This window comes from Chenopodium album, chromosome 27 (assembly GCF_948465745.1).
Source record: "Chenopodium album chromosome 27, dcCheAlbu1.1, whole genome shotgun sequence".
NCBI classification, from domain to species: Eukaryota; Viridiplantae; Streptophyta; class Magnoliopsida; order Caryophyllales; family Amaranthaceae; genus Chenopodium; species Chenopodium album.
Window position 1 is genome coordinate 1,889,974 of NC_137860.1, and position 18,725 is coordinate 1,908,698.

Sequence of the window (18,725 nt, forward strand, 5' to 3'; positions counted from 1 at the left end):
TTATGCATATATCTCAAAAAAAAAATAGAAAAATCCTCAAATACATGGTTAAATTCAAGTTATAGGAAAAAAAAAGATGCTTTATTTAAGCATACCTTATTGGACAAAAAAAGTACTAGTATAAAATTAGATCTAGTTATAATTAGAGCAATATTACTATTGCATATGTCTATTGGTACAAAATAGATCATTCAAGAAATAAAATTAGATAATCTATTAGGCAAAATAATACTCATGTTTGATTGCAAATGGACTTATTCTTATTCTTGTTAAGATCAAACTAAATCATACTAGGAGATTTTATATCAGACCAGATCATATCTTCTTATTTTGTTTGCTTATTGCTGTCTTTAATTTCAAATTTATAAAAACACAATATTTAAAAAATACACGTTGAGACGTCGCACAAGAGCTCATCTGATATTTTTTTTTCTTGTTCCTTATACTTTTATCTAAATCAAGTAAGTTTAAAATTCAATCAAATCTGATAATTCGGTGAAATCAGACCATATAGAAAAATTCGGACCAAATCAAGCCAAACCAGACTTCACAAAATTCGAAATGCAAAAACACATTATTTCAAGCGAAAAGAACAAAGCCTTAGGGCCTGTTCTCATACATTGAAATTCAGTTCTGTTCAGCTCCTAATTTCCTTCTCTTATAAAATATTCATTTCAGTTCACCTCAGTTCAGTTCAGCTGAGTTCAGTCAATGAGAACAGACCCTTATTCCGTACTCGTAGCTTCAAGTCAATACTACGTATTTGACTCGAAACGAAAATAAAATTTTTCCCTCCCATTTTACCCGCCAAAACGAGGAACCTTCATATAGAATGATAGATAGCAGAAGAATAAGTTGTTCCTCTTCTTCACTCAAATCCCCAATCTCAGAAATCTGATCCTCTGCAATTTCAACATCAATCTACGATCATGAGCGACGCCGGAAACGGTGGCGCAGCTCCGACGGGATGCTACAAGTGCGGCCGACCTGGCCACTGGTCTCGCGACTGTCCTTCTAACCCTAACCCTAATTCTAACCCTAACCCTAATGTCAATTCAACTTCTTCTTACCCAAAATCATCCAACAATTTCTCAAAGTTCGGCAATGGTGGAAATGGCAACAGCAGTAGCTTCCAATTGAAGCCTACTGCTTCTGCTTCGAAGCCCAAGAAAGCGCCTCGAACTCGGCCTAAGCTTACCCCGGAGTTGCTGCTTTCTGAGCAAGGTCTTGGGTACATTCTCCGCTATTTTCCTCGTAATTTTAAGTACAGAGGCCGTGGTCATGAGGTAAAGATTTGATTCTTTTTGTTTTCTGTTAATTGTTTGATTGAATTGAGGACGAATTTGGGAAAATGGTGTATTTGTTCATTTGAGAATTAGTTGCGCTTTTTTAGCAAATTGAAAACGCCCTTTAAGTGAAGGGTGGAGATCGTAAATTATGTTAGAATGGTGCTTGTTAGTTGTTATGGTGTAAGATCAAGGTTCGAGCCGCGTTGTGGATTGGGATGTGGGTACTGAACATGCTGTAAAATCTACTATTGGATTGGTGTGATTCCACTTATTCATATATGGCTGTGTGCACGGCTTTCGCAGGCTAAAAAAAGTGATCAGAGTTTCAGTAATTGACATTTGAAACATGTCAATGGTAGAGTGGAAAGAAGGTTTTAGTACTAAGATATCTTAATGTATCCCACAAAGAAGCAAACCTTATGACGCTTCTTTGAAAACAATTGGATCTAATATAGATGTGCCTCTTTCTCTTAAGTTATGTATCAGTGTGAAAATATGGTTTTTGCTGTAGGGGTAAGGATATGCATTTATGATTGCAATATTCTCGATAGAGTCATTTGAGTTAGTGTTGATGCTGATCTATGCTGAATTGCTGATGCATCTTTTTTTCACCAAGTCAAAATTGATCAAAGTTCATTGCTTTCCTTAGTCCCACTTAGGTCCTCCAGCTATAGTCAAGTATTGGGTTGTCCATATTTTTCCTTTTTGCACTCAATTAATAGTTCAAGTGACACTGAGTTGTGGTTGAGCTTATTATAACTATTGGGTCTAGCACTCATGTGTTTTGATGATATGTTAATAGTTGAATTTAAGTTATGTATATGTGCTGTGCCCATGCAGTCTTGCTGCTTGTCTGTTTCATGTGATTTGTAATTATAAAAGGCATGTAATTGTCTTTTAGAATCACAACTTTCACAAGTATGTATTGCATGAAAGTTGTGTCCCACACAAGTCATTTTAGAGTCCTTGTGTCTGGAAATGACACCTGGATAGGTATCCATACCAGATACTTGTACCTATACTTGTGTTGAAGGAACATTGGTTATAAGAAATAATATATGTCATTATCTCATCTAGTTGTTCCATGTGTTGTTAACATTAAGCTCTTTTATAATTTATTTTACTCAAAATTTTCATTTCACATTGAGTACCCATGTTGGATCCTTGACATTCCATGGGTACATAGACCCTTAATTTTAAGTAAAATGCATGGTTTTTTTTTTTTTTTTTTTTTTTCCCCCCCAAAATTGCCAAGTTTGATATGTACCTGTGTCCAAGCCATAAGCACCCGAGTAAGAAGCTTTTAACTTATATTCAAAAGTTGAATATAATGTACAGTCAGAACTTTATAGAAGTCATTTGATTCAATTGAAGTATAAAACTGCTCAAATGAGCCTTCTTTTTTTTTTTTTTTTTTTTTTTGTTAATGCTCAAATAAACTTTACAATCTTTATTTACATATGTAGTACAAAATAATGGATGAACATGATTATTATCCGTTTGATGTATTGTGAATTTGTGATCATTGTTAATTTTATCTACTACAGGTTAATGATTTAAGGAATCTACTTCGTATGTATGCTGAATGGCATGCGCAATTGCTTCCATACTTTCCATTTGATCAGTTCATACACAAGGTAGAGGAAGCTGGATCTTCAAAACGTGTGAAGGTAGATTTTTCTTTTCGTATGATTAATTCTCCTAGAATTCTTAAATGCTTGCTGTTATCTCTCTATGTAGTTTGACTCTTCTTTTGGCAAGTGTTTTTTCTTAATATTATTATTATTATTACTACTTTTTAAAATATGATCTTAAGTTTCCTCAATTCAAATTCCCAGATTTGTACTTTTAGTCAACAATAGCAGTGCTGCTTAAAAATATAATTAGTTTTGTTGGTGTTCCTTATCACCAAGCTGCCTGATCTAGAGTGGTGATTTGGTGAATGTGACTTGACTATTTGAATTTCAATATGATTCTGTGATTTTTCTCTTTGTAATATTTTAAAGGGGATTAGGAGTTCGGACCATTGTTTTCAAATAAGCAAAAGCTGAGTCATTTTTTTTCCCCTGAATTCATATAGGGAGCATGAATAAGTGATAACACCCTGGCACTCACTATAATTTTTTGCCTCTTGTCTGTCATCATTCTAATCTACTTTGTGATTTAAATTATGTTATCATTGTGTAAATGGGAAAATCTCAGGGTACTAGAGTGACTTCTCCTTTTCTTTGTCTACTTTTTGATACTGATCTCTCGATATAATGTTCCTAGACATGCATTGCCGAGTTAAAAGAAAGAGTTGCTAATGGAGGGGATCCCACGAAGCTGAACGAGACAATTACGAAAAATGATATCTCGTATGATAAAGAAGGTATTCTACTTTGCTATGCATATATACAGAGTAATATACTTGATAATTGATATACTTGTCTTATGTGTTAACTTGACACTGTTTTGAAGATTGAGCTACTGTTAATCTTATTCATTAATGCTTACAAGGAGAATTATAATTATTATTTATTGGTAGAAAATGTGGACATGTTGAAGAAAACAAATAAGAGGTTCGATGAGGTTATCATGTGCCAGAAAAGAACACTTTATTATTTTGTATTTTCTTTATATGTTGCTATCAGTCATATTAAGTTGGTTTTGCAATGGTCTTGAATGGATAAATGACATGATTTAATTCTATAGTCTGGTTTCTGCCCTGATCTTTTGAGAGACGGAAACCCAATGTTAATCAGATCCACTTTAATTATGATGATCTAAGGTTTAACATTATTTTTCGGTCCATCTTAGGTTCGTCTTTATGCTTTTCAATCTCTGTTTGTCCCATCAACTTGGCTTAGAATTTGAGAGCTCTTGAGCCTTTGCTTATTATTATCTTTTTTACCCACAGACAATGATGACCAATATGACTTAGATGAAATTCTGAATAAAGGATGAATCTTAACATGGTTAGAGTGAGCAGCGACTCAGGTTAGTAAGCAGGAAGACCTGGCCCTACACAAAGCTACCTTGGCCATGGGCCAAGCCTGGGCTGCATTTTCAAAATTTGGCCTAACATGGTTGTTAAATAATTGAAAATTTGGGATTGCTTAAGGGATTGAAGCATGAAAGTAATCGGAAGCCTTTCTCTAAAATCATGGCCTTAGTTTTCTTTCTGATGTACTTCCAACCCCTAAAATTTTAATAAAAGTGATGGGAAGGGATATTATTGTGAGCACTGAGCAATAGTTTTGTTAACTGGCAGGTTCATGTCCTGCCCATCCAAAGATGGTAAAGAAATTGACTGCCTGATTAAACTTATTGGCCTTTTCAATTGTGATATGAAAGGTCATCATGCTAGGGCCCTATTCTACTTGGCTTTCTTGAAATCACAACATAAACATTTTGAACTTTTTTCCTTCTAATACAAGTATGATTGATTGACATGATGAGATTAGGTGTGTCTGGAACTCTGGAGTTCATAGCAATGGTGGGAGGGGATGGGAAAGGGAGGAGAGGGGGGAAGTGAGAAGTAGGCTTGGGTTTCCCTCCAAGTCTTTCCTTCTTTGGAAAAAAAAATTTGATTCTAAACTCTTTTCATAAGAAAATTAATACGTCACTCTCCCTCCCCTCCATTCAAGTTCTCTAATCCAAACATAGCTGAAGGGGTTGAGGCTACCCTTGTTAGCTAGTCTGTTCAGGTTTGGCTATTTTCAAAAGCATTTAGCTGTAACATCATATACTTCCTCCGTTTTCTTTTACTTGCAACACTTCCCTAAAAAGGAAATGTCACAATACTTGCAACACACTATAAAAGGAAAGTTATTTTAGGGAAAAACTATACTATTTCCCTTATTTAAAGCACATGACCCACTAAATTACACTCCTAACAACCACTCATCCCATTTAAAAGTGTATTATATCATGTGAACCCCACATTTCTTAAATACCGTGAAAAAGTGTGTGTTGCATCTAAAAGAAAACGGAGGAAGTATCTGTTATTTGGTTTTTTTCACAAGAAACCTTTTGATGTGTGATGTTAGGGAATATGTAGGAATTTTTTTCCTTAACAATGGGCTGAGGACCCTTTTGCCATAAAGATGAACTTTGATCACATATTTATTATGTTCTCTGAGATGTATATCTGTCTTAGCTGAAGTCAAAAGGAAACCCCCTCACTGCTGAAGTAGGACTTGAGTTACAGTTTTTTAGGTTCCAAGAGAAATCAACTCAAGGCAGCTATACATAACATTTGAAGTCGAATGTTTAACTCATACTCAATCAGTGACATTTATGTACATCTGCACTTAAAGTTTTCTATATGGATTTCAGTTGTTCACATGATTGTTTCCATCCAATTCTTTCAGATGTTTTAAATGTGGACAAGCCTACTCATGACCAAGAGGACTTACCTTTAAATGGAAATGATGCTGATGAGATGCATGACTTGACTTATAATGGGACTAATGCTGATGAGATGCATGACATGCCTTTCAATGGGAATGATGATGATGACATGCATGTAGACATGCTCAATGAAATATATGACAAGACTGTTGAAGTAAGTTCCAAACCTCTACCAGGGTCTCAGATTCTTGGTTGAGTTTATTTTGTTTGTTTTCTGAAAAGCATAATGAACTAGTTTACTAGTTTTGACAAGTTATTATGCCAAATAGCCGTCCCAAGTTGATCTGCCACCAAGTTCTATAATGAACTAGTTGGCATAATGAACTTGTCAAAACTAGATCAAATGCAAGCAGTAGAATGGAATAATTGTCGAGCTCAAGGAAATTAATCGAGGGATAGATTGAAGCCAATAAATTGATAAATTGATCATAAATAGTAGACCTGTGTCAACTTTTTTTGTTTATCTATTTTGGCTGGGGTACCTAAGATTTTTTCTTACTGATGCTTGTTTTGCAGCAGGAAACATCCATATCTAGGAAATCTAACACCACAAGTGCTGATCTACCACCAAGTGACAGTTCAATCGAACAAAGAGATCAATCATTAGGTGATGGTGGAAATTCCAATCCTATAGTGATCACTGAAGAACAAAAATCACTGATGGAAGCCAAGAGACTGAAGGCTCTTGAAAGAGCTGCTACACTGGGTGACAAATCAATGAAGAATTCAGACCAATCATCTGGTGTAGGAGCTGGCAGCTCCAACCCTACTCAGATTACAGAAGATCAAAAATCACTAATGGAAGCCAAGAGACAACAGGCACTTGAGAGAGCTCGTGCTCGCAGTCGGCTGTTGGCAGCTTCTTGACCTTTTTTGGTGTAGTAGACATGCTCTTGGCTTTTCTTTCACTTCATCTGCAAAAAATAGGACTTATATTGGCTGTAAATTCTCTGATATGCTTCTTGTAAATTTGCTGTTGTGCTTCTGTGCTGCACTTCTGTTTGCTTGCTGATAGAATTTATAACATATAGCTTTATCCGTTCAAAGGTTATGCAGCTGGAAGGATGTCTGATTGACATTGGGCTATAAGCCTACAAGTGACAGCAATAAAAACCGACGAAAATGGGTTGAATGTTATATACTATTATGTGAAGCATTCTTAGATATGTCAATTCTTGTTTTATAAAGTGATGCTCTGATCTTCTTTCTTTTTCTTCTGCAAAGACTTGTGCTTGTGGAAATTATGGAGTTATCAGAGATAGGACTTTATTTTTCCAGAGTACATTGTTTTGATATGATTGATACAATAGTGCGAAATTGATCATTACTGCACTCAAGTTTAGGATGGGGAGTGAGTGAGAATTATTGATCGAGTTCAAACAAGTTGTAGAATTAATTATAATCCTAGTGTTTTTGTCATTGAATCAATGTGCTTGTGACACATATTAAATGTACAAATTGTTGTTTTTAGAATTTATATTCTAGCTAAACTTTTGAAAGTTAGGTTTGAAGCTGCATGAACTACTCATATGTCATTATCTTCATTCCCACCAAAGTTTATCAATCACGGTACAAATCTTGTGATAGTCATATAAGAGCTTTAACGCAATATGAGATATTAACTTGTATAGTAAATTGTTCGCTTCCATTTAGATATTAACCCGCTATTTATTCTTTGACCATAAAAAATAAACTCTTTTTTATTCGGTGCACCATAACACACATTATGCATAAATTTATTAGTGCATTTTTATTTTTCACTTTTAAATACCAATGTAATAACTACAAGAAGGAAGAGATTAGAATAGTCATTGCACCCAAAAAAAAAGAGATTAGGATAGTCAGTTAAACTTAGGGCCTGTTCACATTTACTGAACTGATTGGTGGTGAGCTGAATTGAATTGAACTGAGCTGAAATGGATATTTTATGGAGAAGGAAGTTAAGAGCTCAACTGAACTGATTGGAACTAAAATTAAGCTGAAGTGAACAGATCCTTATAGCTTTCATGCGGAAACATAAGATTGAGTCTTACTAAACCCAAGAGATATTTATTTCCAGCTTCATCTAACTAAAGAAAACAAAAATTAATACAATCAAGTACAATAAATCCTTATTTTATAGCCTAAAGGTTAAATATAATTATGAACTTATATGAACAAAGTAATGGATTTCTACTATGTACAACTAAATAAAAAATTGTAGAGTGCATGTGTATATAATAGTAGTTATGCTTATGCACACCTCTTTGGCGCACTTTCTTTGTTCCTTTTCATTTCTTTTTGAGCATTGTTTCTTCTTTTCCTTGCAAGTTGCAAAATGGTTGGGAAAGAAGGGTGGAAAGGACATATTATAAAAAAAGCATGTAAAAAACACAATGCAAAATAAAAAAGCACACAACATAACACAAAACAAAATATAAAAGAAAGCACACCAACACAATTTCAATATTTTACGAGTAAGATACCTAATTATCGGGTAATACTTAGTCTAGTGATAAGAGATATCACTTATGATCTCAAAGTCATGAATTAAATTAATAAGGACTTATTTTTTTAGAGCGATTTGTATATTGAGTAATGCTTAAAGGGTTCAACTACACTACATTTACAAAGATGTCACTACATATTGTCTACACTAACATAATTTTCTTTAGAATTTTAGGTTTATCATAAAAGCGCTAATTGATTTGACAATTTAGTGAAAGGCAAAACAGCTAACCTAATCAGTGATTTTTTCATGTAAATGGCGTGAAAGGTGAGACTTAAGACACATGTTGGTAGTTAAATAGTTAACCATCAGCTAAATTAGCGCGCAGTTTGATATGCTAATCGTTAATTTAGTTTGCCATTGATTGCTAACATGGATGCTACTCCATACTTTAAATTTTTTGACATATTTTAGCACTATTTAAAGAAATCGCTCATTTTTTTCGAGGACGAAAATTGCATTTCTCTTTTCAAAGAGACCAAACTATGACTTGAATTAGTACACTCGTAATAGATGCCGGGTTCAATAGTATCGTATACTTGTGAAAGATGCTGGTTCAATCGTATCGTAGGTAAAGGAGGGAGGAGAGAGAAAAAGGCGAAGGGATGTGAGGCTCCACAATAATTGGCATCAAATGCTGCCTTATTGGGATTCTCACTGTTGCTGAATTCCAAGATCTGCAACAACACACACTACAACAAAACCTGGAAAAATAAATTCATAATTTTCTCACACACCAACGCATACATTCACTCTCTCTTTCTCTCTCTTCCCCCACCCACCTTTTTGCCCCCCCTTCTTCGCCTTCCCATTGGCAGATACCCCTTCTTTCTTCAATCTCTCTCTTCAATTCACAATAAAGCAACACACTTTAAAGTAGTAGCGTTGCTGGTGCTTCTTGGGTTTTTTGTTTTGTTTTGTGGGTTTTTTTAAATTTTTCCAGGAAGATAAAGAAGAAATCTCATAAACCCTTTACTATTTTTCAATATTTTAGAGGTATCTTCTCTCTCTACTTTTGATTCTTTATTAGGGTTTTCAATTATTGCTTTTGGGATTTTTTTTTTTGAATTTTCTGTTTGATTTTCTTGCTTCCCTTTGATTTCAACTTTGAGCTGCTTCTGGGGTTTCTGGGAATTTGTTAATTTTTACTGGGCTTTGATTATTAACTCTTCTTCTTTCCTAATTTTTGTGGGTTTCTGGTAATTTTTCAGTTTGATTTATTTTTAGCTGTTTTTGGTATCTAATTACTAATTAGGTTAAGGTAATTAATTTTTGTGCTATAATTAATTTTTTGTTTAGTTAAAGTTTGCTCCTTTAGTGATTCTAGATGAGGTTATTTGAAGTTTTGAGCTGAATTTTATGTGTTTTTTTCCTCTTTGAGCTTCTTTAATTATTTATGTGTTGTTATAGACTTAAAAGTGCTTTTTATGATTTGATTCTGATTTCTAGGTGTAGAGTTCACGCAATGTGAGTATGTGACATTTGAAAGTACGATTCTTTTGCGGGCGTAGTTCTTTGTGAATTTTGTGATTGGAGCCAGTAAAGATGGCAGCAGAGTCTAATACAAGCTTTCATCAGGAAGACGCCCTAGCTGCTAGTTTGCATCGACATGCTATATCGTTTCAGTCGGGGGCAGTAAATAGCACGTCGGAGATTATCCCGATTGGTAACTATTATGGGATGAATAGTAGTAATGGATATCTAATGTTTTGTGACAATTCTAGCATCATTAGTAGTAGCAGTCCCACCACAACTCCTGTTGGCAGTTCATCCGGTACTCTTCTTTTGGATTCGGTGCCTGGGCTAAAGCACGATGCTGGCCTCGCTGTTGAGTGGACAGAGGAAGAGCAGTACAAATTGGAAGATGGCCTTGTCAGGTTAGTACTCTATTCTTTAGGTTATGTTTGGTAGTTAAACGGCCTTAAACCTACACTTTCACATATATACGAAGTATTTTTGTGGATTATGACTCAACTTAAACATATGTGCTATGTTAATGTTCCCAAATTTTTAGAAATGTGTGAAGTGAAGTGTCAACTATAATGTCTTCTAGCTAGTTGAAAAGAATAGTTTCTGTTGCCCTGCTACAGTGATCATTTGCTGTGAAGTATATAAGTAGAAGATTGCTAGTGAAGACATGCATACCTAACATCATCGGCGAAGTTTGTCAACTTCTTGATTGTCTTTAACAAATCTATTCATGTTTATTACTTCTCAAATGTTCTTTAGGTTAGCCTTATTGTGTTGCTTTGTCTATTCCTTTTCAGAATGAGTTTGTTATGGAAACTTGAATATTAGGGAATAGGGACCATTTCTTCTGGGGGTCCTTAAGTAACGGAAACAGAACTCTCATTACTAAATTAAGTCTATATATCTGGTTGAGATGTTGTAATGCCTTTTGCTGATTATGCTGCATGTAGCCGTGTACTCATCATTGGAGGTTTTTCTTATTCCCTTGCCCTCCCCTAGGCATTACAATCTACATGAGAATCTTTTTTTGGGTGCTAGAGGAAATGTGTCTCAGACTCTCAGGTATAAAGTGAAGAACTAGGGATGCCAGCGTTGTGGGAAGGTGAGATGAGGTGGGAGTGGGGTTGTGAGGGGATTGAAGCGTTCACATTGGCCATGATAACTATAAGGGTAGAAGATTCCGCAGATGACTTACGTAGTAATTTTCATTTTTGGCGAGGAACCAAACATCTTGAGAGGGAATAAGCTTTCATTTCTTAACTAACCAGTAACCACATAACTACATTAGTTGATATCCCTTTTTATTATCTTTCCTGATTCCCCTTTGAACTGTACGTTCCATTACTTATATATGGCCCCGCAATGTGATCTCCAAAGTTATCCCCTCAATATAGTCATTTATGCTATGAGCCTATTATTGCTATTCTATGCCCTAATACTTCCCATTTTTTCTAAGTTGCCAAAAATTTAATATTAACCCTACTGCCCTACTTTTAATATGTGATTGCCAGGTATAAGGATGAGCCTAGTATCTTGAAGTACATCAAAATTGCCGCTCTTTTGCGAGACAAAACTGTACGTGATGTTGCTCTCAGATGTCGGTGGATGACGGTAAGCTGTTCAATTTTTGCTTAATCTACTATCTTCTCTCCCATCCTTGTAAGTTTACATAATAATGAAATCTACGAGCTTTATCTTCTTTTAGCAATAGATGGTTGTCTAATATCAACTTTAATGGGAATATGATATAGGTTGTCACTTAAATATCTGAGCTGAGGACTGGTAGTCAATATTGTGTTTTTTCTTTCCATTTACTTATGGTTTATTTTAGAATGGAATCAATGGATAATAGGGGAAGAATAGGGCAAAGGACAACCTTTGGATAGACTTAGTTTCATACATAGCAAAAAATCTTCAAGTGAAGATCTTTGTGACTTGTAAAGTAAAGATGCAAGGACTGAAGTTTTCTCACTTCGACAACCAAGTAGAACAACCTGCTCTTCTTCTCTCTTGTGATACTGCCATGATCCCTTCTTCATTATGATAGGTTGTTTTACAATAGCTACCACCAGCTCTTTCCTCTAGTATTTCATAACACATTTCTCTACTTAAATTACTGCTGTTACATATCAGGAATATCCCCTTTAGAAGTCTGCTGAAGTGCTGAAAAAACTTATCTAAAAAGTAAAATGATATTGTAATGGAAACTTTCCCTTACCTGCACATAAGGGACAGAAGTCAATGGCTCCACTTTTTTGCTCCTTCACAGAGCCTAGCTGATTAAGGCTTCTAGTGCCATAGTTTTATAACAAAATTTCGTTTCTGGCCTTATTTGTTGTAATTATTGATGCAAGACTTCATAGGGCCGTGGTGAAATGCAGAAGATCATATCAGAGATATCCCTTGCCCCAAATGAGAAGATATTGGGGAGTAATTGAAGGGTACCACAATTAAGGTAATCCACTGTTCTGGGTGGATATGGATGTTTATTATGTGTGATGCGAGGATAAATTCCACACCATATATTCGAAGAATGAGATTTCAGTATCACCTTTGATTTAGTTTGCAAAAGGCAAGTGTCTCGTTAGATATGTCTCCAATTTGATGTCATTATCAAGTATAACACTATTTCCAACCATCTTTCCTATTTCACACATCAGTGGGTAGGCATTATGTTTAAATGATGTTAAATCAGGTGGAAAGTTTTGGGTATTTTTATTTTCCTGAGCTCTCCATAAATAATATAATTTGGTCTGACGTAGAACATTTTTGCTAAAATGCCATTGGGGTCTTTCAGCTTCTCTGGTAAAGTGGAGCAGCTCATGCTTCTTTCCACAGGTCCTCAACTCTGTGCTTATTTATGTGAACTTTTGTGAGAAATACATTTTCATTTCTTCTAACAATTATCTTATTGGGACACTTTAGTACTGAAGGCGTGCCTCTTTGTTTGATGCAAATGTGCTCTAAAATACAGCAGAGGTAGTGATTTGTGCAAAACTGTTCCAGAAGGCAGTTTAACCAAAAAAAGGGTAGCTACTCACAAGAGTGCCCATAGATTTATAGTTGTTTGTACGATACCAAAGATCGATGGAAACCTCTATATCTAAGTTGGTGGACAGATTAGTTTAAAAGTAAATCCAGCTTTAAGATTCCAGCCATTGCCTTGATCTAGTGTCAAAAAATGATTCATATCACCTAAAGCTCTTTGTACTTTTAAATGGAATTTGTTTGAGCCCCTGTCGCCATAGGCCCATACTGTGTAACCAATTTCAACTGGCACCCCCTTAATTCATTCTCCTTCATTGTGCATGGGATATCTCACTTAGTGTCCCTAATCTCTAGATTCTTCTTTCTTTCTTATCCCCTCCTCTCCATAAACCTGGCTACCATATATAAGAAGCAAAAACATAGGTCACTAACTAGGATTCCTCAAAATTAAAGGGAAACCAGAACCCTAATTGTATCCCTGTGGGGAATACATCTACTTGTCAAGTTGTCATTATGAAGATCGTTATTTTATTGTGCTTTCAGCTGATGGATTGCTAAACAATTATTCATAGTAGGATTTAGTAAATTATCTTATTTATATAAACTATTTAACTAGATATGCATTTGGTTCTGACAAATAAATTCTTTGCGTTTTCACAGAGAAAGCGGAGAAAACAAGAAGAATCGCACTTGGGAAGGAAGGGAAATTACAGAAAGGTATGGTTGACGATGTTTGTATGAAGCTGTATGCATTTTCTTCATGGTCTATTCTCTTGTTTGAAGTAGGCTGATAAGTGTTGTGGACATGTGGGTTAAGGTCTGTATGGGTTTTCCAATAAATAAACTTATTAAGTGCACTTCATGCTTTAATGTGAATGTGTTTGTTACTTCCTCCATTCTTTTTTTTTTTTGGTTCACTTCTCTATGCTGTTGGTGATTATTTTTCCGAAGCTTTTAAAAACCAATGAAATGTAAGAATGACTTGCTTATCAAGTAATGCACTACAGAGTAGAATTTTCTTTCATGCATTTTATCTGCCTCTTAGGAGACAGTATGCTAGTACTGTATAAATCATGCTTGGTGAACTTGTATGCCTACCTAGGTAATTCTGTTGCTAGTTTGAAATTTTGTGTTAATGATTTGTTATCTAATGATATTCTTTGTACTTTCCCAGGATAAATTTGTGGAATCATCTTCAAAGACTAATTTACCATCACCTTCAATATCTAACATGAACATGACTCCATATTCTCTACAGCCGAATCAGATGGATCATAATCAGCGTGTAAAATGTCAAGGTCTGTCTTTCAACAGTTATAAATTTGGACATCTGATGTGTAACACTTATTTTTTACGAAGCATATTGTTTGAAAGAAAGTCTGTCTATGTTTATTATGTTAGAGAAAGTTTGTCTATGTCTGTTTGCATTGATGTATGTACAAATGACAATTTTCCATCAACTTTATCATCATAGCTTTTGACATTTCTTTCCAAGTTTAGTGGCTGTCATCTTGGACCTTTGAAAATTTTGTCCATGTCTGAAGGAATTTTCTGAAATGTTGATGCGAATATGTATCGTATTCTCATGTGTGGCCTTTTGTGCAAAACAATTTACATATCTAAAGGACTTTTTCTGCTCAAAACGTAGCAAAATTCTAAGTTTTCTGTTATGAAATGGAGTCTAAAACGAAAGGTAAAATGAGATCTCCATGTAGATCATTTCCAGAAGCCAGTTTGAAGCTGTAAAAATAAATCTCAAAATTAATTGAAACACTCATCTAGACAATGTATATCCTATATTCGGTCTAAGTTGTAATTTGATAAAGGTCTTGGCAGTTGGCCAAGTACACACTTGTTTACTATATGCAATTCGCATTTTGCTCCTATTAATCTTTTTTTGGATTTTAATTGATAACAGTGTTGACCGGCAAAGCTAAGAATCTATTGGAGCAGAATATTCAAGCCTTAAATCATATTAACAGTAATATATCATTGCTGAAGGTTAGCTTCTTCTGACTGGAATGGAAATGTGGAAGTTTTTATTTTATATAGCGCAAGATTGTCAACTTCGTATTTCTCTCAAGTCTTGCATTTTGTGTATTTAGCCAAACTGCATTGATATCAAATTTTATTAAAATTCCTCTTTTAGTTGTCAAAGTCCTCAAAGACACTGTTACCTGTACTTGCCACTTTGTAATATTGTATAATGTTCATGAGATACCTGAGGTGTTTTTGTTGTCTTGAGTGTTGCCATTTGAATCTGAATAACTTTTATAATTAATGTGGTACACTGGTATTGTACGTTGGTCAGCCTCCATGTGAACTGAACACTGCTTTTGGGTTCTTTTAATAGTTGATATAGGTCCTCAATATTGTCCTCTTTTGATTTGGTTGGTAATCTTTTTTTTTAAACAAATATTTGTGTTCAGTTGCAGGATAACATTGATCTCTTTTGTCGTACAAGAGACAACATTAACAATATCACTGCCATCCTGAATGAGTATGAATTCCTTATTTCTTAATCACTAAAGTAAAATTGCCATGTTTTCTTCTGGTTTTGTAATTGCAAACTTTGATCTACTGCAGCATGAAAGAGCTTTCAGGAAAACTTGGCCAGATGCAAGAGCTTCCAATATCTATTGATCAGAATCTTGCAAATAGTATCTTGCCACGTGATAATTCGGTAGCTTCTTATGTCTTGTCTTATTCTTATTTCAGTCGTTTTGTACGTTTAGATAGTCCCAAGGATTGCTTGGAGTTAGCTATGAAGATTGTTTCTGTAGAAATTGATTGAAATATGAAAAGTAGTCTCCATCACATTCATTCTTTCTCCTCTTCCATTGTCCCATGACTCCTGTCTCACTTCATTTCTTTCTCCACCCCTTTACCCCTCCACCTTTTCACCACAATCATCGTTCTCAACTTCTCATTTGCTGATTATCCCCTGCATTATGTATGAAGGGGAAACAACCTGTAAATATTTTCGACTTTTATCTGCTAAATGGATTCATTCGCTTACCTCTCCGTTGTCTTACAGTAGTAGTGAAGAATGCTGTCATCTAATGCTGATCTCATGCAATCTTCTTTCCTTTCATATTTCAACCTGTAAGGCAAAAATTTGAAATAAAGATGACCTATCATGCCTATGTTTGTATTCTGTGGCAAACATAATGTTAATGCAAACTAACAATTATTTTTTATTGACGTTCCAGTAGACAATGATGTTTGGAATGCATAGAGGATTGCAACCCAAGCTGGAGTCAAGATGTTGATAGAGGATTCGCAGGAGTATTGGGTGAAGATCTGAACTACAAGTACAGAAGCTTTTGCTGTAAATTTATTTAGGACCTCCTTTATGTTGTGTACGATTCAGTTGCATATATTGGGTCTGTGTGTAGAGAACACAATTTTGAACCTGCCGGTTGACATCAGAAGAAAATGGGAATCTGGGCATCACGTCACATCATGAAAATGCAGAGGTTGCCGACTACTTAAGAAGAACATGTGTCTCAGAGCATCTGGCCATCTATTGTCTCTTGATCTTGAGCTAAACTGTGTATAGGTTGATGTCACTGAAGTATTAAGTAAAGAAAATAACATGCTAGGGTTGCCATTTACACTTATAAGTTATAACCCTGTTCTTACCCCCAATAGGCCAGTGTGATGGTAGTTGCTAGAACTCGAACAAGGATGATTCTGTAGCTTTCGTTTGAGCATTTCGTCCTAAGAAGCTTTATTTTAATTTTATTGTGTATTATGGTGGATGAGTAGAACTAATTTCTCCATCTTTGTGCTGCTGCCAAAGACAAGGCATTGTTGTATAACTTGTATTGTTGTAGAACTTGTACTGATCTGATTTTTATTTTTTTATCTACATGTAATCTAATTTTCTCACTGAATTGGCCAAAAAATTATCAATTTGCTGTTGAAGTGTTGATATTAGAACAATTAGTTTTGCTTAATTTATTTGAACAATTGTACTATAGGACTAGATTTGCTTGTTTTTTTTTTTTTATTTTATTTTAAACTCCCCTTGTCAGTTAATTAATTTCGAAAGAATTACTTCGTATAAAGTACGACTAACGAGGGGGCTTTTATAAGAAAGATAGTTACTTAACCATCTAAGCCAATCATAAACTATGTTATAACATGAAAATAAATGTATATAATTGATAATCACAAGGTTTAATTAAAGTGGTTTCAAAAAAAAAAAAAAAAAAGGTTTAATTAAAGTAGCAACCGGTGTAATGCTTGGGCTACACACTAGTTTTGGGATTATAAACTGATTGGCTACATTGTCCATATGTGACAACGTGGTAAAAACAATAAACTCTGGCGACATTTAGCCCAAAAAAAACTAATTTTTTTCGATAAACTCTTTAAAAATCCTAATTTAATTTGATTTGTATTTTTAAATTTAATTTTCTCATTTAAAATTTTAAAATAATATGATATCTGTTAGTAGATAAGCAAATTAAGCGAAGATACTTATCTTAATGTTGTGTAGACCAATAGACAATTGCCGCGTCGTGGTAAACCACTGACCTAAAAGACGATTCCGCGCTACCCCGGTGCAGTAGACATCTAGCGGTCGCCCTCCAGGATAAGCACGGCGTCGGAATTTGTGTGCACTCACAAACCCGACTGGAACTCAGAATACTTGCCCAGAAAACAGAAATGATTAAACTCGTGTTTTACAATTTTTGAGAAGAGAGAAAGTGATGGTTGTTGTATTTATGACTGATAAGAGCAAGGGTATTTATAGGGGAAAACAACTCATGGTAATCATACGAATGTGTCTAGGTTCATTAAGCCAAATGACTAGATACATTACAAACACAAAGGTGTCTAGGTTCATTTAGCCAAGTGACTGGATACGTTACAAACACAAAGGTGTCTACGTTCTTTCAACCAAGTGTCTAGGTTCTTTTAATGTGGGACATGTACCTCACATTAATACCACTATTTTCTTGTTTTTTCATCAAGAATTTCCAACAATCCCCCACAGATTCGAAGATGAGGAAAAAGAAAAGAAGAAAAATGAATTCTGGGCAAAACAAAACAATTGCATAAGTGTCAATGTCTCGCGACTTGAATTAACACATAGTGGACATCAAGCTATGATCCCTCACCTACCAAGTGACCTTCGTCTTGAACTTAATAGGGAGTTAGGGACCCGTCACTTTGAGCCACACAATTGAACATGTGTAATATTCTGAAATCCCGAGAATAAAGGTGACGCATTATACTGGCCATACGTCCAGCCTGGATGCTCATAGGTGCTCTAGAGTATTAGCCCACCCAATACTCATAGGAAGCGGCCACACTTCCACACCTAAGTAGGTGAATCCCATCAAGTGTGAGCTACATCACACCACCAAAAATATGGATATGGGTTCATTAAGAGCCATATGCTCAACCTCTTTCCATTTGTAGCAAGCACACATCAAACATCTAGGGATGGACAAAAATTAAATTTTGTGCTTCCGAATTATTTCATAACGTTCCCCTTTGAACTCATAATGAGTAGGAGTTGATTACTTATAATTCATACTTTGGGCTTTTAGTCCCATCCCCTCAGATGTTACCAATACTAGTTTTGTACAAGGCCTTTAGTTAACGGATCCGTAACATTTCTTTTAGACTTTATGTAGTCTAGTGATATCACCCCATTCGCCAAATCATCTTTGACATCAACCATTATAGGCATGGTTTAATCAAAAGTAATCACGACTTGCAAATTACAAGGAATTCCCCTTCAATGGGATATTTGCAAAACCATTTGCTCATAAGAGCCATATACTTTTGACCATCTTGTCTCATAACCTGTCAATTCAAGAGCAATAAATTTAGATTATTCCAAAACAAACATAAACAAGGTTGCTTTGCACAATTTCCAAAACATAGCTCCACCCCGTAGTGGTGCAGACATAACCACTTATGTTTGAACTTATTGTCGAACTCTAAAAACTCATGGAAACTTGCAATAGTGCAAACTCCTCATCAAAAAAAATCTAATCATCATTGCTCAAGTTAAGAGTATACTTGCTTAATCTACTTACATAATAAGCAATGTCAGACTAAGCATATCTCCC

The 18,725-nt window shown here is 35.1% G+C and overlaps 2 protein-coding genes across 4 annotated transcripts; both read left to right on the forward strand.

The window, feature by feature from the left end:
• The first annotated feature begins 854 nt into the window (after positions 1–854).
• Positions 855–6,999, forward strand: LOC145621229 (uncharacterized). 2 transcript variants are annotated; one of them, XM_081675968.1, is made up of 5 exons: positions 855–1,286; positions 2,837–2,959; positions 3,561–3,660; positions 5,645–5,838; positions 6,201–6,999. In XM_081675968.1, the coding sequence occupies exons 1-5, from the start codon at positions 930–932 to the stop codon at positions 6,549–6,551; spliced, it is 1,125 nt and encodes a 374-aa protein (XP_081532094.1). In that variant the 5' UTR covers positions 855–929; the 3' UTR covers positions 6,552–6,999. The 2 variants fall into 2 exon arrangements, with proteins under 2 accessions (XP_081532094.1, XP_081532095.1); XM_081675969.1 differs by having other exon boundaries at positions 6,204–6,993.
• Positions 7,000–8,927: 1,928 nt separating this feature from the next.
• On the forward strand, positions 8,928–16,524 carry LOC145621246 (uncharacterized). Of its 2 annotated transcripts, none has more exons than XM_081675985.1 (9): positions 8,928–9,168; positions 9,622–10,049; positions 11,154–11,253; positions 13,291–13,347; positions 13,805–13,928; positions 14,549–14,631; positions 15,060–15,130; positions 15,217–15,313; positions 15,846–16,524. In XM_081675985.1, exons 2-9 carry the CDS (start codon positions 9,718–9,720, stop codon positions 15,900–15,902), a joined length of 921 nt encoding a protein of 306 aa, XP_081532111.1. In that variant the 5' UTR covers positions 8,928–9,168; positions 9,622–9,717; the 3' UTR covers positions 15,903–16,524. The 2 variants fall into 2 exon arrangements, with proteins under 2 accessions (XP_081532111.1, XP_081532112.1); XM_081675986.1 differs by having other exon boundaries at positions 8,929–9,168; positions 15,843–16,524.
• Positions 16,525–18,725: the final 2,201 nt, after the last annotated feature.